The sequence below is a fragment of the Siniperca chuatsi genome, linkage group LG22 (assembly GCF_020085105.1).
Source record: "Siniperca chuatsi isolate FFG_IHB_CAS linkage group LG22, ASM2008510v1, whole genome shotgun sequence".
NCBI classification, from domain to species: Eukaryota; Metazoa; Chordata; class Actinopteri; order Centrarchiformes; family Sinipercidae; genus Siniperca; species Siniperca chuatsi.
In genome coordinates, this window is record NC_058063.1 from 2,387,758 (window position 1) to 2,412,301 (window position 24,544).

Genomic DNA, 24,544 nt, shown 5'->3' on the forward strand with positions numbered 1-24,544 from the left:
AAAAAAATTTCCCCCCATCAAACTTGTTTTAAAGGCCAAGAATGAACTTTAATGTTTAATAGTTTGACACTCTTGGTATTTTTCTACTTTCACTTGTTCAACACAAACGACGTTCTCACTAAAGCATTTTCCTTCCTCGTTTGCTTCTATAGCGCTAAATGCCTCGTGTGCAAAGAACTATTAAAAACTACTTTTGGTACAGTTCATTCGTGTACATAATCTTTTCAATGGACGACGGAAATTGCGAAGTAGTTCCGAAGTTTAGAAACAACAGCTGTATGTGGTTTCTGTACGTGAGAATGCAGAGCTACGGCAAGTTAACCTGATTAGGACCGGAAAGGAAGTAATGTTGACGTTTAGATGAAAGCAACGTTTACCGATTTTCTTCGCACACTTGACAAGCCTGCTAATTGACTAAATCATTTGGAGAAAACAATGCAGTCCTTAGCTCTTGAGGATTTCTTAGCTGAAAATAGCTACAGCTTGGATATAAATACAGGTTACTCATTCATCAGTTAATTATGACGGGAAACATGTTACAAGGAGGCGTGTGACGCACTTGCAAATGGTCTTTGGGTTGTTTAGCTGACGGAAACCCAAGTTTTATTTTGAAAGTGATGACCGGAAAAGCTTGTTTGCGTCGGTCTATCTTGACACCGAGTACGTGACTGATAAATAGGCTGGACCGTCTCATCCCACCGGCTGTCTGTGCTAAGAGGAGAGTCGGAGGAAGGGTAGGCAGGCTGCTGGGTGAAATTGAACTTAGCCTTCAGTAAAAACTAAACAGAAATCATCAGTAAGCATGGCCAAGCCGCTAACAGACCAAGACAAGAGGAAGCAGATTTCGGTCCGAGGTCTGGCCGGGGTGGAAAACGTTGCGGACCTGAAAACTAATTTCAACCGGCACCTCCACTTCACCTTGGTGAAAGACCGAAATGTGGCTACCAAACGGGATTACTACTTTGCCCTGGCCAACACAGTCCGGGACTACCTGGTGGGCCGCTGGATCCGGACGCAGCAGCATTACTATGAGAAAGACCCGAAAGTAAGCAGCGGGCTGATGCCGCAGTCGTGCACGCACACACAGCTGAGCTGAGCGGAGCGGGGAGCGGTGGGAGGGGACGCAGCGCTCCGTGCTGCAGTATCACAACCGACGGGCCCGCGCGCGCGCGTACACGCACGCGCGCTCTTTGCTGCCTTGCCCTTCATATCCATTTATAGAAATGTTCCGGCTGCTTTGTCTTGACGCATACTGTGTGTAGAAACAGAGCCTGAGTGTGTGAGTAGACTGTGTGCTGCTCGTCAGGGAGTTCTGTCCACGCTCACGTTTCCTCTGCGGCTACGGTCTGTTACATAATCTGCTCGTGCATCTGCATCTGCCTCAGTAACCTTGATCTGATCCGCTGCGCGCCACTGATGGCGACGCACGGCCTCGGTGCTTCAAATGGGTGCAAAATGCTGGCATTATCCCGCACTTGCACTGTGTGGCATTAGAAGACTCAACTGGTTGTTGATATATGTATTACGTAACGCCCTCCATCCCTCCCCACCACCACTAACTGCGCTGCACAAAATGGCCACGCACTGTTGAAAAGGGCAGATGAAACTACACTGCATACCCTTTCCCAGTAATTACCTCAGTTCATCCCATCCACAAATCGCCCAGCACTCAGCTCCCAGGCGTTGCTGGAACAGGAGGCTGAATGGAGAATTTAAAGGGCCATCACCTGTATAATAAATGAAGCCAGTGTGTACTGCTGCACCGTGTAGGCCTAATGGCAGTCTGTGATCTGAGGGAGGGGGAGTGTCTGGCTTAAACTTCACAGTCCATCCCACTTGAAACTTATTGTTTCTGATAACTAATGTTCAGTAATCCTGCTTTGAACCTCTACAACTAATATATTTGTGAGCTGTTTTAAAGATTTACGTCGTCAGTAGATCCAATGGGCTTGGGGCTGAGAGCCACAGATTGGGTAATGAAGTCAGAGAGTATTGAGAGACAGACTAACACATTGTTGTTTTTGTCTTTTCATGGGATTTGTTTATAATAGTGAAAATAGAATAACGCCAGCATTATCCTATAAGAGGTTAAACATCTCTGCCAGGACTGGTGGAAGCCTTAGTTTTACAGCCAGAGGTAATAGCAGACCTGTAATTTGGACATGTATTTGGCGCTCTGTCAGTGAATGTAAGCTGTTTAACACTCTCTTTTTTTTTTTCTTTAATAGGTACATACTGTGTTGATGATATCTAAAGCTTAATAATCACACAACAAACCAACATACCTATTGTTAAATACTTTCAGTGTAACCTTTTCACACTAACCACTGGATGCCTTTGTCACTTTGGCACACACTTTTTTTTTTTTTTCCATGACCGCTTCCTTTTTATACGACCTCCGCCATCAGTCAGCAGGAGGATCAGTAATGTCACATGGCACAAAGTCAGAGATGCTGCCAAAATGTCAGCTAGGACACACAAAACATAGTTTCACATGTCCTCACGCAGTTTGAAGCATTATCTCTATTTAAGTTGGTAGGCCGCCATCATCAGTACGTATGCTCATTGTGGAAGTCTGTGCTAACCTTCGCGCTCTCACAGAGCTGTGAGGAGGCATTATGCTGTGTTACTGTGGGCTCGTGGTTTCATTCACTTCTGTGAAGTGAAAGAGATATTGTTGCCAGTAATAGCCCTGCTGTTGTTGCCTCTGACAGCAGCTGTTTTCTACCAGAGATAATGTTGCAAGGCCATTAGGGACACCAAACGGAGCACGTATGTTTTATTATTAGTATTATCATGTATGTATGTATGGTATTTAAAGTATTGGCAGCTTTATATCAAGTGGAAATGTAATGAAGCCCAGAATTCACATTTGTTTTTCTCTGTTTTCCTGCAGCGTGTCTACTACCTCTCCCTGGAGTTTTACATGGGCCGGACTCTGCAGAACACCATGGTTAACCTGGCCTTGGAGAACGCCTGCGATGAAGCTACATACCAGGTGAGGCAAAGGATCATGGGGGGGAAAAAAAGTAGGACCCAGGAATGATGGACTTTACCCAAACCAGTCCCTTCTCTGTGGGCCTTTATTATGAGTGGCACTCTGTGTGAGATCACACACTCAGCTCCACAGTGAGGCAGAGGGTATAAAATGATAGAAAACGATATAGTCAAAAGTAATTGGACACTTGAACAAAGTATATGGACACCCAAACATCACACCTCCACTTTTCTGGTTTCAGTTTTCCACCAGACGTTGGAGCCTGGCTGCAGGGATTCCTTTAATTTTTTACTTTACTTTCTGTGATTTTTAAAACCACCATGAACAGACTGTGTTAGGAAAATGTAACGGCAAAGTTACTAGTAGCTATATCTACTAAAATAATGTTGTAGAGTAAAAAGTACAATATTTGCCTCCAAAATGTAGTGGAGTGACCCTTTTTTAATGGCTATGAGTACCGGCAATGGCTACTGGATGGTGGATCAAAATCCCTTGTGCTTCCACAAAGACTCTCTCCATTGAAAGAATATTTTGATGTGTTCTTCAGCTGGGTCTGGACATGGAGGAGTTACAGGACATCGAGGAAGATGCCGGTCTAGGCAACGGTGGGCTAGGTCGTCTGGCTGGTGAGCTCCTACTTCCTCCTGATTGGCTGCTGATAGACAGTGATGTTCAGTGCTGTGGACAGCCTTGTCTCAACCCCCTCTCTTGTTTCCTCAGCATGTTTCCTGGACTCCATGGCCTCTCTGGGTCTGGCTGCTTATGGATACGGCATCCGCTACGAGTTTGGCATCTTCAATCAGAAAATTGTCAGTGGCTGGCAGGTATGTTCACCTGATGGTCTTTATGTACTTGGCTCTGTGTGATTAAATCTAGGCTGCTTTAGATTAGGATTTAATGGAAACAAGTTAAAATTAAAGTCTAATGTATCCATACTGCTTATGGGATGCCTTACCCTGCCTGAATGGTCGATTCCTCTTGGAGGCATGACCGTGACTATACAGATTTCAGTGTTTTGAGCAGAACTTTTCATCAGGATGCCAGATTCACATTTTTCAACAGAAAAAGAATGTAGGCCAGGACGAGTGAACTTTCCTCCACTCTTCACCCAAAGTTTTATTGCAAGAAATGGTTGGATTAAATTAAACAGACACATATTGGTGATAATGGTTTCCAGAACTGAAGTTAAGGCTAAAAAGTTGACTGTGAAAGAACCAGAAATCTGGTACACTGTCAGCACCAGCACTTGATGAGAAGTTGAAACTTTTGTGATTTTAACAAAGTTAAACTTTGTTAAAATCACAGATTAACCTTGGTATCAACTCCCATGAAAATTCACCACCACGATAGCGCACGTACTCATGTCATCTTAATTTGGTTTTCCTCCATATTCATGATATCCACCAATGCAATTTTTAGTCTGTAATCTCTGCTGTCTATAAAGGTCCACACTGTTCAGCCCTCCCTACAGTATTCAAAATTGATCCACTAAAAAAAAGCAGTTGCTGTGTACACAAAGTTAACGAACCGTATTAGTGCTCTGACACTGGTAACTATGGTGACAAATACAAAGCATTTCCTGTAGTTGCTTCTCAAAAAAATCCATGGGATTTGCATATGCAAAGCTTTTAACGTGGAACAAGAGCAGCAGGAAGTGATCACTTTGAATTAGCAGTAGAGACAGTCCTCATACTAGGAGAGCATTCTGATTAGTGAAAACTAACAAATTGCCTTTCAAGTGAAATACTTTGCGATTTCCTAAAACTCACACACACAAAGATCGACAGCTTGGTGACCCCTGGTGTAGGGCTTATGGGAAATGCTGTTTGTTAAAGGCCGCTAAAAACAGAAATACATTGACTAATTGACTAATCAGAGTTTTGTAGGTGGGATAAAAAAACTTTGGACGTCATCTTCTGGTGACGAAAGAGAGAGTGAGAAAGGTGTGACGTAAGAAAAACTGCCACAAAATGATGACAAGCATGTATGAGATGGACACAGCTGTAAAGGCTGTTGTAACTCACAGAAATAACAGCTCTTAAACTGGGACATTTCTTCCAACAGCGTTAACTGCTAGCAAACGCAGCCACAGCTTCCACAGTACGTCAGTCACTACCGTTTGTTTAGAGCAAAGTAAAGTCAGCTAACACGAACACAATGGAAATTCGGTCTGATTATCAGCCTGTTAAAGACCGAAATGTAGTTGATAAAGTGAGAACAAGTGACCAAAAGTGTACCGGAGTTCTGGGTTTTTGTCAAGTCTTCGATCCTATGCACCAGGAATAAGAAAGAGCTTTGTCTGAGTTATTACCTAAAAATGTGGATTGTGTGTGAATTGAATTTCATGAATGTGGCTTTGTAGTGTCCAAATGCTGTTAGTTAACATTCTGGATCCAACAAATTAATACTTGTAGTGTATTAATGTGAACATTTAGAACAGCTTAATGTACCTTATCAAATGAGCCTATTGTGTGCTGTATGTTTTCTAGCACAACAAATAAATACCACAGCGGCATGTTTCCACAGGTGGAAGAAGCGGACGACTGGCTGCGTTACGGTAACCCCTGGGAGAAGGCTCGCCCGGAGTACATGCGCCCAGTCCACTTCTACGGACGAGTGGAGCACACAGCTGAAGGAGTGAAGTGGGTGGACACACAGGTTAGTAGGAACAGACACAAGTCAGACACCACAACTGACCCTTTTATTAAAAAATATGAAGGGTGTTATTCACCTCTCATATAATGGATATAATGCTGTCTGATTGCATATTTTCTATAGAACTGATGAATAAACAACATTGTTGAAATCGATTCTAATGAGATACCTTTGCCAGATTTAATACAAATATAATGATGATGATAATTGTTGTGTAATTATCAGAAGTTTCCTGGGTTTAAACTAAAGTCCGGCCGATACTGGATTTTTGAGGCCAATATCAATCAAAAATCTGATGACTACCTCTTTTTAACATAAACAAAAATAATAAGAAGAATCCTTATAAATTGAATTTGATTGTTAAAGAATAGTGACCAAGATATGTAGTGAGTAGGACATTTTACAGTGTGAAAATAAACTTCAGTGCTCTCTGGTGGACAAACTGTAATGGAGACTGTATTGATGTTAAAAAGCTCTCGTGAGTCTGATCTCCCAGATGACCCTTCATAAACACATTGCACAGAGAATAAGGAAATAATAACCGATGTATTTAATGTTTTTGTTTTGTTTTGATCCAGGTGGTTCTGGCTCTCCCCTATGACACCCCAGTCCCCGGCTATAGAAACAACATTGTCAACACCATGAGACTGTGGTCTGCTAAGGCCCCTTGTGACTTTAACCTCAAAGACTGTAAGTGTTGTCATATGTACAGCTCCTCTCACCTGCAGCGCTGTTTATCCATCTAGACTGTTTTGGTGTGAGCTGCCGAGTTTTGGAGATATCGGCCTTAGAGATGTCTGTCTTTTATGAATATAATGGGACTTTCTACCAATAGTTCCTACATGAAATTATTGGCTACTGAACACAAATCTAAATAATCTTATTCAGTAACGAGAACAAATTAGGAAGAATCTGAACATGAGTAACTGTTGTTGTCCCACAGTTAATGTTGGTGGCTACATTCAAGCTGTGCTGGACAGAAACCTGGCTGAGAACATCTCCAGGGTTCTCTACCCCAATGACAATGTGAGTGGATATATTGTTGTATATGCACATGCCAACCATCAACTGCTGACTACATTTTACTCAGAGGGTCGTTCCAGTTTATTCCAATCTTGGCTCTTATTTTTATAGTTTTGGCCAACATTACATCAGTTATGATAAAATGGTACTCACCTCACAACTGGGCAAGGTGATGGAACAATTAGACAGTTTATCCAGATTATTAAACCCCTTTATTTGGTGGTCAAACTGAAAGTGAGTGCACCTGAAATGTTGCTAATAATGCTTCATTGCACAGGAAAACTGTGTTGCTGTAGAGGCTGAAATGATCTCATTGGTTGTTTTTTGCTCATTGAGGTTTAACTCAACCAGTTTCCTTTAGTACAAATAAGATGTCAAAGAAGTAACTCTGGTCAATACATAATTAGAAACTGTAAATGAGTTATTTATTAATGCACTCATGGTTTTGGCCGTCATGGTCATGGCTAAACAGCTAAATTTATTGTGGAAAGTCCTCTAGATTATGTTAACCCAATTATTCTAAAAGAGGATGGGTCAGTGTTCAAGAGTAGCTAGCAGTGGGTGGAACAAGCTAACAGGCAGTTCTTCATCTCAGTTAGTAATGAGTTTTCTGTTTGATACAACACAATGGTCAGAAGACAAACCAAAATATAATTTCTTATATTAACAAAAATGTATTAATTGACTAATGTAACGTGAAAGGGGTTGTTCCAAAGTGACAAACCGACTGGTTTTATCACCAACACTGCAGTTACTGCAGACGGACAAAGTTAGCGACCTGCTGGTGAACATAGTGGAGCATTTAGCAGCTAAACAGCCTGATATTTTTGCTTGCAGCTGGTGGAGACCAAAAATTGGACTTACATTCATCAGGTGGACACAAACAAATCTCTAAAGGAATGCTAAAGTTGCTCTGTGTCTGCTGGATGTGTGAATAGGCAACTGTTGGCTAACATGTTAGCCTTAAGTTGGAAATATGTCAGATGTTGTGTCTTCAGCTTATTGTGGAGTACTGTTGCCCAAGTGGCCAAAAAAAAAGAAAATGCAGCTTCAACCGACTGTTTACAAAGGTAAGAAATATAATTATTTGTTATTAGTGGAGGGTAAACGCACATAAATGCAGTTTACCCACCTTTTTCAAATGCAACATAGGGTTTACCTTATTTTACCGCTACATCCCCTCTGTGATTACTAACTTAGAATAGTGTTGCCCAAACCTCTACTAGAGCATGCACCCTGTCCAGCATGTTTTCCATCCAACCCTGCTTCACCACAACTGGCTCAAATGGGCCTTTATGAGCCATGCAGTTACATGCAACAAAGTGAGGAACACACAATCTCAAAAGGTGTCATTATTATTCATCTAACTGTAAGAGTAGGGCCTATACAAAATTATGATTATTTTATGTTTTGGAAATGATCCTCTGTTGTTACCATGAGTTGGGTTTGGTGGTGTAGAAATGCAGGAATTTTTTTTCCAAGTTTGCTCCTCCATTTTAAAACATAACCAGGCACCCATGAGCACAGGTATTGTAAAAATGTGACGATAGCTGTTAACAGTTTCCCATATTGTCTTTGTTCTGCAGTTCTTTGAAGGGAAGGAGCTGCGTCTGAAGCAGGAGTACTTTGTTGTAGCAGCAACTCTTCAAGACATCATCCGTCGATTCAAAGCCTCCAAGTTCGGCTCCACAGAGTTTGTGCGACTAGATCTTTCTACGCTGCCAGACAAGGTGAGAAATCCATCATATCAAATTATAATATGGTATATGTTACAAATTACAGTATATCAGCCCCTCACAGATATTTGATTTTATTTTGAGCTAAATCTTTTTTTTATCCATATTTGTTTGTTACCTGTTGAGAACAGATTTTGATGATGATCAGATTACCCTTTTCGATGACAGCAGTTTTTTTTTTTGTTTTTTTTACCATAACTATTAATCTGGGAATGTCTGCCATTTTTAGTTAGGTGTGAATTGGAAGGTCTGACATCCGACTGCAGTATTGCAACTTGAATGCAGATATTTGTGCTCTACTGAATTACTCCTTTCTTTGTCTGTCTGTGTTCTGCAGGTGGCCATCCAGCTGAATGATACCCATCCTGCTATGGCCATCCCGGAGCTGATGAGGATCCTGGTGGACATGGAGAATCTCACTTGGGAGAAGGTATATGGCATTTCAGCAGTGCAGTAACACACAGGCCTCTCAGTGTGCTTAAAACAAAGAGCCTGTCAGATTGTCTTAGAGCGACAGAAATCCTCTTCCCACAGTGGAACTGGGAGGGCTGTGTCCAACCATTTTTGTAACTTTCTGAAGCGCATAATCCAGCAGTCCCATTCACTTTACACAGTGACTGGCCAGGTGTGTGGATGTGTAAAAGGCAGTGTTTGAACTTCTCTCTTAAGCTCTTTTTTTTTTTTTTTTTGACTCCACACTGTTGTGGTGTTGGACTCACCATGCAAAAACTGCAACTACTACAGTTTAACTGAATTGTCCTGTGGTCACATGTGTTGCAATTCTGTCTCTTTGCATCCTTCAACACTGCAGTAACAATGACACAGCAGCACGTCGACCACAGCAGAATGACAACTCAGTCAAAGCTGAAGTCATACACTGACAGGATATAAGAAAATGAACTTGCTAATACAAGATCATCTTTTCCCAAAACACAACTTAAATTGTATTTACTGTATTTTTATAAAAGGTAATACAAAATGTACGTATTTTAATTTCATGGTCACAGTTTCAGTTGCGTTTTGTGGTGAGTCTGAGATACATGCGAGTATGTGTGATAATGTCAGATATCTCTAACCCACCTGTCTCTGGTCCTGTCCTCTCTGTGTCCAGGCCTGGGACATCGTGGTTCGTACCTGTGCCTACACCAACCACACCGTCCTGCCTGAAGCCCTGGAGCGTTGGCCCGTAGACCTCTTCCAAAACCTGCTACCTCGTCACCTGGAGATCATCTATGAGATCAACAGGAGGCACCTGGAGGTACGAGGGGAGCTGGACGTAGATTTATGAGCATTTTAGGCCTTTTTAAATGATTCCCTTATCTACACAAACTGAATTGAGTGCTGTGAGGTTTTGAGAAAAATCTTGTTTGCCATTTTGCCCATATTAAAATCTAACAATTGATTCTCTGTGCACCTTGTATGAGTTAGTTAACTATTCAAAGACGTGAGTATGGGCTTGGCTAAGGTCTTAAAGACCTGACCCGACTGAACTAGTTCTGCCAAGTTTGAGACCCCAATCTGACCTGAGACCCAAAGCCATATTTTTGCTTTATTTCAACCATTATTGACTGTTTGCTCTCCAGGCTAATGCATTGGCCGCGCTTCCCCCCCCCTTCTTTTTATACATTATTACATATCTTCTTGCAGCACATGCCATGCCCATGGACACAGACATTGGCACAGTCAAATTACATCTTGGTCTGGTAGCAGAATCTTAGTACAGCAATAGGTCCAGCCTAGCTTAGCACAAACACTGGAAGCAGGGAAAAACTGCTAACCTAGCTCCATCGAAACAGCAGACAGACGCAGTTAGAGACTAGCTGGTGAACAAAAGTCAAGCTTTAAAAAATAAAAATGGAAAAAAAGTCAAACAGCTAGCAAGTGAAGGCCCAGATATATTTCTATAAAGGAGAGTGAATATTCGACTTACATTGATCAGGTGGACACAAACATGACTAATGACTAACTAAATGAATGCTAATGTTGCTCTGTGTCTGCTGGATGTGTAAATAAAATAAATAATACTGTTTGCTAACACATTAACCAGAACATCTTTATGAGGATGTGTCACTGGAGTTGACTTTTCAGCTAGTTCCACTGCTCCCAAGTGGCCCCCATAGTAGCAGTAGCAGAAAACGTATGCATTTCTAGATCACCAAAAAAGACCAGGAATTAAGAAAAACTCATAGGTCAGGGTCAGTACCTCTAGAATATTTCCTGAAACATAGATGGGTCATGTAAGAATCTGAGAAATACAATATTAGCTTCAGGAGAGAAAGATTGTTTTTCCCAAAAAAATACGTCTTTTGCAAGACTAAAAATGCAGATGAACTGAGTGTTGGTAAGTTTTTCCTCCACTACATCTTTCTGTACCAGTTCTGTTTTTAAGTCTTTTGAACCAAGTCCAAGTCATGTCTCCCAATATAATGAGAACATTCAAAACAAAGGTGCAGCTGAGCAAAAAGACCCATGATGAGTTTCTGTCTGTTGGGAACATTATAGTGTTTCTATACATCACTGCTCCTGGGTTTGATCTGAGTACATGTCTGCTTGGTCACATTAAAACCAGGATCAGTGCTGATCCTTATTGTGACTAACATTTCAGTAACAGCTCTAACAATCAGGCAGCGTAGCGGATGAGGGATCAGACTTGAAGCTGCCCTACTAGTGAAAAAATGAGCGTAACTGAAAGTCAAGGTTATCTAGCAGCTCTTTTCAGTATAACTCAACAGCTGGGTTAGGGTTAACAGTTGACTGAACTTATTTTTAAGCTTGTTTTTGTAGTTAAGTTGACTCACAATGTTTAACATTATAACTAATGAGCAAATGTTAAACTATTCAGTACCAGTTCAGTTAACTTAAAGTTTTAAGGCAGCGGTCACTCGTATTTTTATGTTGAAACAATCTTATATTTTTTACAGTGTATGAATATTTTTACAGTGTAATGTAGAGCACTGTCTGTGATGATAGCGGTGCTGAATGCACACAACTGAAACAATGACCCAAACACAGGGCTTTAATGTTCCATGTCAGAAGGATACAGATTTATAGAAGAACTGAAGGTAACATCAGACTCTGACTAATCTTTGTATTGTTAATAACATTACAAAGATTATTTTAGATGGATGGGCTCACAGGCTTGTGTCATGATGTACAAAAAACTTTATATAAAGCCAGGCTGTGTTTGTAAGACACTGGAACCGTCATGCACTGGTGACAGGTATGTTACAGTAATTTCAAACAGTCTTTTCAGCAGTTAAGATCCTTCATCATTAAACTGTAGGCGCATTTATACAAAAACATTATATTAGATACTGTATTTGTATCACAGATTCCTCAGTAAGTGGTCGCCACTGCAACGTCTTGTCTAAAACGGAACAGGAGACATAAAAAATAGGTCATTTCTAATAATTAATACAATAGACAAATGAAAACATAGTAGTGATAATGTCAAGTATTTAACAAACGAAAAGGAGCTCTTCTAATAACTAAAAGCAGGAGATAGAAAATAAGTGATTTGTGCATCAGAATCATTCTCACAGCTGCAGGGAGGAAATTTTATAATGAAAGGCTAATTTCTTTAATCTGAATTCAGACTTTTGTCCATTTTATTCTGGTGCCAGCAGCTGCAACTGAAGATGTTTACTCAGCTTTTTTCCTTCAAGTCTCAATCGAATCGAGTCTTCAGGCATTCGAGTAAATTGAGTCTTATAGCAGACGAGTCCAAGTCGAGTTGCAAGTCCTCATTTTTGCATCTCGACTCTAGAGCTGTGCTCTGTACATTTACTGAGATGTCTCTTTCCTTCACCCCTCCAGCGCATCACCAAGCTGTACCCTGACGATGTTGACCGCCTGCGCCGAATGTCCCTGATCGAGGAAGGGGACATAAAGAAAATCAACATGGCTCACCTGTGCATTGTGGGATCTCATGCTGTCAACGGAGTGGCCCGCATCCATTCTGAAATCATCATAAACACTGTGTAGGGAAACCACTTCACCCTCATCTATTCTCTCGCTTGTGTGTGCTAGTATAACATTACTGTAAAGAAACCCCTGGCCATATTTATATTTGTAGCAGGTTTTCACTCACCAATAATGTCAAACTGTCAGCTCTTCAAGAACAAAGAAATCCAGCTTATTTTTCATGAGCCTAAAGGCTGAAGAATGTTGACATTAAAAGTCCAGTGTGTAGGATTTAGATACATCTAGCGGTGAAATTGCAGATTGCAACCATTTGAATACCGCTCGCCTCACCCTCCCCTTCCAAGCGCATAAGAGAAACTACGGTGGCTGCGAAACCTGCGAAAAATGCAGATGGCCCTATATAGAGCCAGTGTTTGGTTTGTCCAATCTGGGCTACTGTAGAAACATGGCGGTGCAACATGGCGGCCTCCGTGGAAGGTGACCCACTCCCTCTGTAGTAAAAACGGCTTATTCTAAGGTTATTATACACTAATGAAAACATACTTATAAATATTTTATTCCATTTCTGCCAGTAGATCCTCCTAAATATTACACACTGGACCTCACTAAAATTTGGTGTTTTCCTGTGATAATACTTTGGCTATAATCTCCCGAAATAGTCTCTGATTGTTTCTCCTCTCCTCCTCAGGTTCAAAGATTTCTACGACCTCGACCCTCAGAAGTTTCAGAACAAGACCAACGGCATCACACCCAGGCGCTGGCTGGTCATGTGCAACCCTGGCCTGGCCGAGGTCATCGCAGAGGTGTGTTTTATATTCAGTCTGTATGAACAAAAACAGAGTTGAGAAGTGAGAGGAGTTCAGGCATCCAGGGTCCTGGGGGTAAAAGTCCTGTTAATTTTCTGCATAGACAATATTAGCTGACTGACAGTTGGAGCACGTCCAAAGATGGACACGAAACTCTCCTTGTTGGATCATCAGTATAAAAGATGAGCAATTGTGTTAGAAAATATCAGTTTTTTTGATTAAAAAATTACAGGTACAAAACGTTTAAATAAAATCATAATCATAAGGAGAGAAGTCAGCTACAACCATACCTGCCAACTCCTGTTTTTCCCGGGTTTCTCCTGTATTTCAAGGTGCCCTCCCGTTTTGTTGTTTCTCCCGGGAAACTCCCGTAATTTGCATGGTCCTCAAACTTTATTATGAATAATCGTCATACATGGATCCAAGTTATGTATTTGTCTGAAGTCACCCAAGTTACAAGATCATCTATGAAACACAATCTACACACACAATCCACACACTACATGCAATTTCAACCCATCTGTCACCGCAACCTGGCAACCCACACCCCAATCCAAGGGGTGTGTGCACAGGCAGATGGGCCACTGAGTGGTCATGAGGGAGGGGCAAACACTGCTCTGTCATTTTGCCCGCCCAGATTTAGCTTGCTGGTCTGAGTTCTGGTCACAAGCCTGCTTCTCTAACCCTAAGGCCACCACAATCTACTGCATACTGAAGGGTGCTGTACCTGGTCCATAAACAACAATGTGCGCGAAATAAACCTGACCTCAAGAAGAGCCTAAGTTTCCTGAGTCATTGTACTACACCTTCTTTAACAAGTCCATAACTGTTCCTTCTCAAACAATGTTTACAGTTAAGTTAGAAAAGTATTTGTCATTATTAATAACATGATCACTAAAGTTTATTGAAAAAAATATGATGATATGCTTGGTACTTCTTCTAGGTGTGCAGTTTTTTTTGTTTTGTTTTACAGTTTATCTGGCATAGTGGAAATTTACTACGATATAATTATCTCATGTGAAAATAGCTACATCAGCAATCAGTATTTATGCATCTAAATGCTAGCAGGACCGAGAATAGCATATTGTCTGCCAGTATGGCAGCTTTTAGAGGCTGTGACGTCAACTGCAGGACCTCAATTGGCATCCACTGTACCAAACAGAGAAAATATTTTCAGAAACTATGTTGAAATAATTGAAACTGATGGCCATAACAAAACCTATATATTATTAAATTATCCAGGTATCTTCTGTTTCTATGTTGAACATTGAGGAGATAATTTAAATCCCTTTCAGAACAAGTGCCTAAGTGTGTACTGCTGCATTTATCTTAAAAGAAACAAATTTGCCTGGATGATTTGACAAATTATTTACACTGCAGATCCATTTCTAAGTTCATGATACATGTCTGCCAAATAATATGCTTCTCATATGATAATCATGTTATTTAGAGGATTGGTGAGGACTACATCCGCGACTTGGACCAGCTGAAGAAACTTCTGGACTTTGTGGATGATGACTCCTTCATTCGGGATGTTGCCAAAGTCAAACAAGTGAGAGCTTAAAATGCCTTAAGAAAGGTGATTATTTTCCTGTCTATTTCTGTTTGTTTCTAATCACATTCCTCTGTATGACCTCAACTTTTAGGAGAACAAGATGAAGTTTGCTGCCCATCTTGAAGAGCACTACAAGGTGAAAATCAACCCCAACTCCATGTTTGATGTACAGGTGAAGAGGATCCACGAGTACAAAAGACAGCTGCTCAACTGCCTGCACATCATCACACTGTACAACCGTGGGTGCTTTTTCTTTTACTGGCAGCTTTTTAGAAAATAAAATATGGATTCAGAGTTAAGGAAAACGTTTTATATTTATGTTTTTTTAATTTTTTAAATCAGGTATCAAGAAGGAACCCAACAAGTCATGGACTCCCAGAACCATCATGATTGGAGGAAAGGTGACTGGCATTGAAGGTGTTACATTAGATTTGTCTTTCTGTGTCGATTGGAAGCGAGACAGAACACTGACATTGTTGGGGAGGGGGTGGAACTTGCAACTCTTCCTGCTCAAGGTTAAAATGCCTCCTCAGTCTTTCCCACTTGGAGCCCTACAGGAATTAATAGATGGTTTGTTCCAAGTCTAAAAGCACTCTAGGTGGGATAAAAACTGAACTGATGAGTAAAAGCAAAGGTAAAATCACTGCTTTGATGATTAAAACCTTTCCTTCTCCTTCCTTTTGGTCGGTCTGGGTCACAGTCAGGGGGAGTCCTGTCGTCTCGCTATCCACGGTCTATAAAAATGAGCTTGGGTCTTGCTTCTGTTCCATTTTGACCCAGAGGCCAAGTTCAGTCAAGTTCAGCGTCCTGTTGACAGATAAAAGGTCTGTGCATAAAATGTTTTTCATCCATATATACAATATATTCACAAGTCACAAGTCCCCTGCTACCTGGGACTCCTACCCCCTTGATTCGTTGGTCCCTTCTCAAGATCTGTGCCAGTATATTTTGCCCATTAACAATTAATTTGCTGGTAATGCCCGGTACAGCAATCCCACCCGGGCTATAAACCTTCTTTTTTTGCAGTACCTGGAAAAGGTACTGGTGCGAGACTCTATCAAAGGCTTTCTCAAAAACTAAATTTAGGACTACTAGCTGGATGTTTCTGTCTCTCGCATAACAGATGGTGTCTTGGATCAGAATGAGGCTGTCAGTGATCTTCCTCCCCGGGACAGCACAGGCTCGATCCGGGTGAATCAGCTCTTCTAAAAACAAGGACATACGTGATTCTAACTCTCAGGAAGTCGGTCAAGTTGTTCAAAAACGGCAATGAGCTGTAACTGTTTGCTTCCAGAGACCACCTCCTGGAACGGTTCTCCCTTGTAGTGGTGGTCATTTTAATTACGCATAACAATGGCTGCTTCTTAGCACCTCCTCCCAAGCGCTGCATGTTGCACCCCTCAATCTTGTCAAGGACAGCTTTTTTGCTTTTCACAGACGCACATCACTTTATCAAAGATAACTCTGAGATTCCTTATGGTGGTGCTGTAGGCCAGGGCAATGCCATCTAGAGTAACTAAATCTTTAATGTTTTTTGGAGGTGTTTGGGGCCAAGTACAATAACTTCAGTTTTGTCTGAGTTTAACATCAGAAAATTGCAGGTCATCCATGTTTTTATGTCCTTAAAGCATGCCTGAAGTTAAGCCAACTGATTGGTTTCATCTGGCTTGATCAATAGATATAATTGGGTATCATCTGCATAACAATGAAAGTGAATAGTGCCTAAAGAAAGCATATATAAGGTGAATAGAATTGGTCCAAGTACAGAACCTTGCAGAACTCAGTGACTAACTTTGGCGTGGAAGATTTATCATTAAATGTACAAACTAAGATCGATCTGATACGTAGGATTTTAAACCAGCTTAGTGTGGTTCCTTTAATGCCAATTAAATGTTCCAGTCTCTGTAATAGGATGTGATGGTCAACGGTGTTGAATGCAGCACTAAGATCTAACAAGACAAGTACAGAGACTGGTCCATTGTTTGGTGAAAATTACAAATGACCTTCTAATTGCATCAGTGCTGTCTCTGTGCTATGCACTCTAAATCCTGACTGAAAATACTCAAACTATTATGTGGAAAGTCGCACAACTGATTAGCGACTGCTTTCTCAAGGATCTTAGAGAGAAAAGGAAGGTTAGATATAGGTCTATAGTTGGCTAAAACCCCTGGATCAAGAGTGTGCTTTTTAAGAAGAGGTTTAATTACAACTACTTTAAAGGACTGTGGTACATAGCCTTTTAGTAAATACAGATTGATCATATCTGGTAAAAAAAAGTGCTAACTAAGGGTAAAACTTCTTTAAGCAGCCTAGTTGGGATGGGGTCTAAGAGACAGGTTGATGGCTTAGATGAAGAAATCGTTGGAGAAGGTTGCTGGGAGAAAAGCAGTCTAAATATATATCAGGTTTTGCAGCTTTTTCTAAGGTTCATGTCTTAAATAAATAAATAAATAAATCTTTTGCTGTTGAGGGCAGGACGTGATGAATTTTGTCTCTAATAGTTAAAATTTTATCATTAAAGAAGCTCATGAAATCGTTACTACTGAGGGCTTTAAGAATACATGGCTCAATGGAGCTGTGACTGTCAGCCTGGCTACAGTGCTGTAAAGAAACCTGAGATTGTTCTTATTTCCCTCTATTAATGAGGTGTACTAGGCTGCTCTGGCATTACGGCGGGCCTTGCCAGACTTTCCTTTCAAGTTTTTGTGATGTTTGCTTTAATTTGGGGGTTATACCATGGAGTTAACCTCCTATGCTTTATCTTTTTTAAGGGTCAATAGAGTCGAGTGTCTTTCACAGTGAGCCTGCAGCACAACTGTTGCGACAGAGTAGGCTACTGCAAATAGGAGTAAAACCTAAGAAGTGTCCAAGAAAAGTGTCTGAACGCCGAGTTTCTTTTTTATGTGGAGCATCAGAGGAAGGATTACTGTCAAAAAAAGAAAGCGATAGATGGCGAGGACAAACACGGATAACCATTGGTGCAGCTTTAGCTTTAACTATTTTTGAACACGAGCCTGGGGCGAGCTCACTGTAGGCATACGTCAAAAGCACGTCGACAATGTTTGTGTAATTACTCTCACTGCCAGAAGGGGGAGACAAAAGTTCCACACTATCAGATAGATATCTAGTGTAGAGTTTTTGCTTAATGGTGTGTAGTCCAGTAATAGGAGTTCAAAAGTTATTAAATAATAGTCCGATTAAAGAGAGATTCGGTGGAAAGACTATTAAATATTCAATTTCAATGCCATATAGCAGAACAAGGTTGAGGGTGTGGTTAAAACTGAGTGGGTTTATGTATACTGTGACAGAAGCCTTTCGAATCTAATAATGAAATAAACGCAGTACTAAGGCTATCATTTTCAACGTCCACATGAATATTGAAATCACCTACAATAATTTCTTAATCTGTTTTAAGGACTAAACTTGATTTAAAAAAAAAAACAAACAAAAAAAAAAAAAAGCAACTACTAAGAATTCAGATAACAATTCAGAATAAGGACCAGGAGCATGGTACACTATAACAAATAGAATCGTAGTGTTTTCCAGGTTGTGTGTGTGAAAGACTAAGAACAAGGCTTTTGAAAGAGTTATAATTTAGTTTAGGTTTAGGGTTGATTAATAGGCTTGAGTCGAAGATGGCTGCAACTCCACCTCCTCAGCTGGTGCCTCGAGGAATGTGAGTTGTTAATATGACTGGGGGGAGTGGATTTATTTAGGCTAGGTATTCATCGTGACCCAGCCAGGTTTCAGTAAGACAAAATAAGTCAGTATGATAGTCTGTGTAATTTGAAAGGTGTTGCTCGTAGTGATGAACCCACTGATTTTTATCACCAAGGCAGACTGCTAAACAGCAAGATATTTGAATGTAAGACCAAAAATTGGTCTTACATTCATCAGGTGGAAACAAACAAATCTCTAAATGAATGCTAATGTTGCTCTTAGACTGCTGGATGTGTAAATAGGCAAGTGTTTGCCAACATGTTAGCCTTAAGTTGGAAATATGTCAGATGGTGTGTCTTCAACTTGTTGTGGAGAACTGTTAAATATTTTGTTTTGTGATTCCAGTCAAAATGTTTTTGTCTTGTTTGGACTGATTATTATGGGGTTTTGATTGCCAGTGCTGATGAGTGCATATTCAAGATTTAATTTCTCCTCAGAGGAAAGTTTAAACTCCATACTGCCAAATGTGTTTGGACGCTGCCAACAGCTCCTATTTGTACTGATGAGTTTATCCTACTTAAAATGCTAAATTTACAACAAAAAAGTAATTCCACACATTACTGTTACTGTTAATTTCACATCCTGAAGACATGAATTATACATGGGCTGGGTAGCTTGGTTTTTATTTAGCATTTCTCAACATGATGGTTCTGTTTCCAGGCGGCTCCAGGTTATCATACTGCCAAGATGATCATCAAGCTGATCACATCAATTGGAGACATTATCAATAACGACCCTGTGGTGGGAGATCGCCTTAAAGTCATCTTCCTGGAGAACTATAGGGTCACTCTGGCTGAAAAGGGTAATGAATACTATTCATTTGTTATCGTATTCATAAATTAGTAATTTATGTTCAAGATTTTAAGACTGCTCTTTCTTTCAGACATTTAGGACTTCAGCATCGCCTAGTGCTTTAATGCTTGTCGTTGATCAAACCTGAGTACTATTTCTGTAGCACAGAGTATTGAAATTTGTCAAGTACCAAAAACTGTCTTTTCTTGTCTGACTGTGTGTGTTGAGACAACATTTAGCATTTGGAAACTTTGGCTTCAGATGTTACATTTATTTTAAAAACTATTTTTGTAGAAAAGAAAATTAAGAGCTTAGTGTCTGACAGCCAAGGCCCTGTACTCATGTATGTAGTAGAACTTGGATAGAGAGGGAAAAACTGGAATTCTGGATCTTTCCATCTGTCTCCTGTCTGCAGTCATCCCTGCAGCTGACCTGTCGGAGCAGATCTCCACAGCAGGTACTGAGGCCTCTGGCACTGGGAACATGAAGTTCATGCTGAATGGAGCCCTCACTATCGGCACCATGGACGGCGCCAACGTGGAAATGGCGGAGGAAGCTGGAGAGGAGAACCTTTTCATCTTTGGCATGAGGGTGGACGATGTGGAGGCTCTGGACAAGAAGGGGTGAGACTAATGATGAAAACATACTGTAACAGTAGCACAGGTGTGAAGTCAGTTAAATAATTCAGTAATGTCTGTTCATGGTCACGTTCAAGTCTCAAATTTGGCGGTGCCGGTTGGGTTCTGTCAGGTCAGGTCTGAAAGACGCAGGTATGGGAGGGTTCATGTCCGAGTTTTACGTCTGCGCAGAACTCTACTCTGTAGTGAACACAAAGAGAAGAAACATTTTTTCCCCAAAATGCCTACTGTTTTCTTATTAAGAAATTATTAAAGGTGCACTGGGCCAGATTTTAGGGTAAAATTCTCTCATGTTGTTTGTTGAATGTCTTGTCCTCAGCTATGACGCTGTGTCGTACTACAACCGTATTCCTGAGCTGAAGCAGGCAATGGACCAGATATCTGGAGGCTCCTTCAGCCCCAGCCAGCCCGACCTCTTCAAAGACCTCGTCAACATGCTGATGCACCACGACAGGTTACTAATGCTGACACTAATGAATCAGCACTTTGTCTATGCTGACCCACCTTTATATCCACAGTCATGCGGTGTCATCAGTGTATCACTGTCATCTACTATCAAATGAATGTGAATGAACATACTCCAAATGAGATTCTGACTTCTTCAATTATGCAAATTGCAATCACCTAAATTCAAACTGGTGGCACTCAGTAAATGCAGAAGCTATATACAGTATAACTGATTTGAAATTGTCTTGTTTACTTGGATCATATTAATGTAGTATTGATTTATATTAGAATGCTTCATCTCATCCATTTTAACTGTATGTCTGTGTTGCAGGTTCAAGGTGTTTGCAGACTATGAAGAATACATCAAATGTCAAGAGAAAGTCAGCGCGCTCTACAAGGTCAGTATGTCAGCAAGAGGAAATGGAAAAAGAGCTAAAATCACAATTCATTTGGCAAGCAGTCTAATACAGCATGATGATGGTGAATTATTTTTGTGGTCATAACTGCAGCCTTTAAAGTACCCCTCCACTCAAAAATGTGTTTCTTATGTTTATGTCCCCTATGTATCTGTGCAAAGTTGGTCACTAGAGATGTGTTTTCACATTCCTCTACTGAAGGGGGAGATGTCTGTACACTCAAATCTGAGATTCAAACGTACTCTGGGGAAGCTAGATTTGGTACGACACAAATTCAAAAGCCAATCGCAATGCCACCGCCAAAGAAATGTGAAACCTCCAGCGCAGAGCGGACTTGTCAGTACCGAGAGCGAGAGTTTGCACTAAGATAGCGTGGTGAAAGTTTTGACAGCAAACATGGTAGTGTGCAGTTACTGGATGTAAACCGGACCCTGGAGCTTCCTTCCACTATCTACTAACATTACATAATAACAATGAGTTGGGATTTACAGGGGGCACCAAACTGTGTAGGTGCAATTAAACAAATTTGGCTATCAAAATTATCAAAGATAAATAAATAATTAAATAAATAAACAATAACTTTAATTAAGTCCTTGGGGCACCACTCTTCTTAAAGAGAAATGATAGCCAATCAATTGATTGATAGTTTAGTGTATTATATGAGACTCAATGTGGAACTGAATAATAATTAAATTAATAACTATAACCAAATCTACTAATAGCTAGTAGGTTGAAGGATTTGGAGTTAAACATAGAGATCGGCAAATTATTCACTCTTATAACTCTTATTATTTGCTCAACCAGCATAATTATACACAAGCATTAATTAAAAGATAATAAAAGCAAAAACAGACAATATAAAGTCTAACTCTCTAAATGCACTAAACTATAGAAGTGTGTGTGTGTGTGTGTGTGTGTGTTCCAAAATAGCATCAAACTAAAGAAATCTAACTCAAAATGGCGGCTGGGCTGAGCAGCGGCCACATGGTCAGACAAAGAAAGTAAATTGAAGTGTACGTGTGAACTGTGTAGGATAACCGTATCAGGTTAGAAACAGGATAGTTAGTTGCATGCAAGACTCTATGTCTGGGTGAACATCACTAACCTCAACTTAGCATGTGGCTACCAGATTAACCTAACAGTGAAAACACATCACAGCAATAAAACTCAATGAACCAAATCAATACATATACATTCACAAAAGTAACACTGTCCTGTGCTTGGCCGTGAAGTTATGTAATCCCCAGTTATACGTTCAGTGGTTACGTTACCAGTCCGTAAAGGAAGACGTTGCTTTGAAGTTGCTGTTATTATCTGGCGGTTCTGTTGGAATGAGCCAGGCAGGGAAGGATGTTGGTTCTGATTGAAGGAATGTCCTTGCTGTGCAGTTCGTCTGTGCAGAGGAAGGAACCGGTCGCTCTGTCTGTTGTTCTCCTTACAGTTAGCTCGGCACTAACTTCCTTAGTTGCCTTTTAAAGTTAGCTGGCACACCTTGTGTAGTTGCCGTTGGTGCTAACTATTGTTGCAGAAATCTTACGCAGGTCCTCACATCGCTGCTGTAAGAGAAAGTTTCAGTTCTGCTGTGTGTCTGCTCCAAGCAGACGACACAGAGGGAGACAGCAGCAATAAAGGCTCAGAGTTTGTGTGTTTAAGCTACATTTAATTCACATACTAACATACTTAAATCTGTGAATTAATTTATTAATATAGTTAAATTGTTCAGATGGACAAGAAGAAGAACACATTTTGTTGGTGTAAATTACAACTTGTTCAGTATATCTGTCACACAGCTTGACTTCAGATCCTTTTTTCTAAACTTCCCTTGTGTAGTTTAATTTATTTATATAGCAAATGGTCTGTACTTATATAGCGCCTTTCTAGTCTTTTCCGACTCAAAGCACTACATATCACATTCACCCCATTCACACACATGGCACATCAGTCCAAAGCAACTAATCATTCATACCATACCAGTTTGGGGTTCAGTGTCTTGCCCACGGACACTTCGACATGTGGGCTGGGGGAAGCCGGGATCGAACCGTGTGACCTTCCGATTGGTGGATGACCCGCTCTACCACTAAGCCATTGCCCATATATTGGCAATTCATAACAGAATTTCTCTCATTGCACTTTTCCTATAGAGACGGCCTAGACGGTACTCTTCATAAACATACTGTACTATACCATATGGTACTGTACTTGACTGTACTAAACTATACTATGCTATATTATACTCTACTAATACTATACTATTCTATATGGTATACTATACTACACTGAATTATAGTGCTATACTGTACTATGCTGTATTATATTATACTATAGGGAACTGTACCATACTACAATACTTTATATTTTCTCTCAGGAATTAATTAAGTTTCATCTTATTTTACAATGTGACCCCCCCTTCCTCCTCCTTCTCTGTGTATCAACAGAACCCTAAAGAGTGGACCAAAATTGTGATCCATAACATCGCCAGCTGTGGTAAATTCTCCAGTGACCGCACCATTTCCCAGTATGCCAGGGAGATCTGGGGCATGGAGCCCAGTTTGGAGAAGATCGCTGCTCCAGATGATCCTCGCTAAACCACATCTGCCTCCTCCACCTCACTGTAGCTCACCATGTGGTCCAACCACTGAAGAAAACCTTGTAGCTTTTTCAATGTGTACTGTAGCATTATTTCTTTACATTATTGACCCCTATACAGCCTCTATTACTCCCAGTTCATCTTGCAGTAACATGTATTGAAGTGGGCTTATTCAGAATCTGTTTTTTTTTTTCCTCTGTGCACCAGCAATGCATATTCTCACTGTTGGGTGAAAACATTAAAGATATACTTACTTATTTTGTTTGTTTTCCCAGGTGTTTGGAAATTCTAGGTCAAAACATCAACCAGGAGCGGAGTCAAAAAACATTTGAGTGCTATAACAAAATCTGGGACTATATCTTTAATCAAACTTGGACTTCCCTACTACAGGTTTCACACAACAGTGATTCGAACCACAATTCTAACTACATTCCCCTTCTACTTCTGAGCCAATATGGCTACCAAAACCCAGCAAATATGCCAGTAAACCTCTGCACTGTTATGGTTCCAAACCAACCCATGTCTTCCATGGAAGAGAGAAGGGACACACAGTGGTTAATGTGCACCACAGCCTCATAGCAGCACTGTGACTGGACAGTGTTGGAAGGAAGCCATGTCTCCATATTCACTGCAGATTAACATTCATATTAATATTTCATGTTAAAAGACTCTGCGACTGCACTGTCAGTGTTCTATGGTGTTTGCTGAATATATCCATTTGTGTTATCATGAGTGGTCAGGGGGAGCCCTGCGATGCAGATGTATTGACCCATCAGTTTACCTGTGGTTTCCTCAGCATGTTTGTGACTGTCTCATTCTGTTTTACTCTGTTCCTAAAAGTGACCTTTGTTAGAAAATAACATAGCCTTCTCTGCCTAAAATGTAAGTGACTGAATTTATCTTTGGACGATGCGTGTATTCTGTGGTGTAGTGTTGTGTGTGTGTGTGTGTCTATAACATAGATGAGTCCATAGTACTGTGGATATCCGCTTGACTTGTGTACTGTAATAACATACTGTCCTGCTTCAGCTACTGCATATGACTGTCTGACTGCTGTGGTGCTGCCTGTAGAGGCTGCAGAAAGAACATTTCAGTCAGTCAGTGCTTTTCTTTTTTTTTTTTTTTTTAAGTCAATAAATGACAAAACTACATCAATAGCTCAGACGTCTCGGTTCACTTTTGCACCTCTGTATGACATACCGGTAACAAAGTTGATCATGTAACATTTAGGATAAGATCAGGGTTTC

The 24,544-nt window shown here is 40.6% G+C and overlaps 1 protein-coding gene across 1 annotated transcript; it reads left to right on the forward strand.

Annotated features, from left to right (window-relative positions):
- Nucleotides 1-655: 655 nt before the first annotated feature.
- On the forward strand, nucleotides 656-24,454 carry LOC122870772 (glycogen phosphorylase, muscle form). Its single transcript, XM_044185221.1, has 20 exons — nucleotides 656-1,045; nucleotides 2,897-2,998; nucleotides 3,546-3,624; nucleotides 3,719-3,822; nucleotides 5,525-5,656; nucleotides 6,232-6,343; nucleotides 6,597-6,679; nucleotides 8,263-8,406; nucleotides 8,750-8,842; nucleotides 9,524-9,670; nucleotides 12,229-12,392; nucleotides 13,025-13,139; nucleotides 14,593-14,694; nucleotides 14,789-14,936; nucleotides 15,040-15,098; nucleotides 19,078-19,219; nucleotides 19,625-19,832; nucleotides 20,167-20,301; nucleotides 20,626-20,692; nucleotides 23,146-24,454. The coding sequence occupies exons 1-20, from the start codon at nucleotides 803-805 to the stop codon at nucleotides 23,293-23,295; spliced, it is 2,529 nt and encodes an 842-aa protein (XP_044041156.1). The 5' UTR covers nucleotides 656-802; the 3' UTR covers nucleotides 23,296-24,454.
- The last annotated feature ends 90 nt before the right edge of the window (nucleotides 24,455-24,544 follow it).

Excerpts from the sequence above, each read along its gene's own strand:
- LOC122870772 (XM_044185221.1), top strand. The coding sequence starts at position 803 with ATGGCCAAGCCGCTAACAGACCAAGACAAGAGGAAGCAGATTTCGGTC. Across the intron at positions 3,625-3,718 it reads TGGGCTAGGTCGTCTGGCTG|CATGTTTCCTGGACTCCATG; the intron begins GTGAGCTCCTAC and ends TTGTTTCCTCAG. Across the intron at positions 20,302-20,625 it reads ATGCTGATGCACCACGACAG|GTTCAAGGTGTTTGCAGACT; the intron begins GTTACTAATGCT and ends TCTGTGTTGCAG.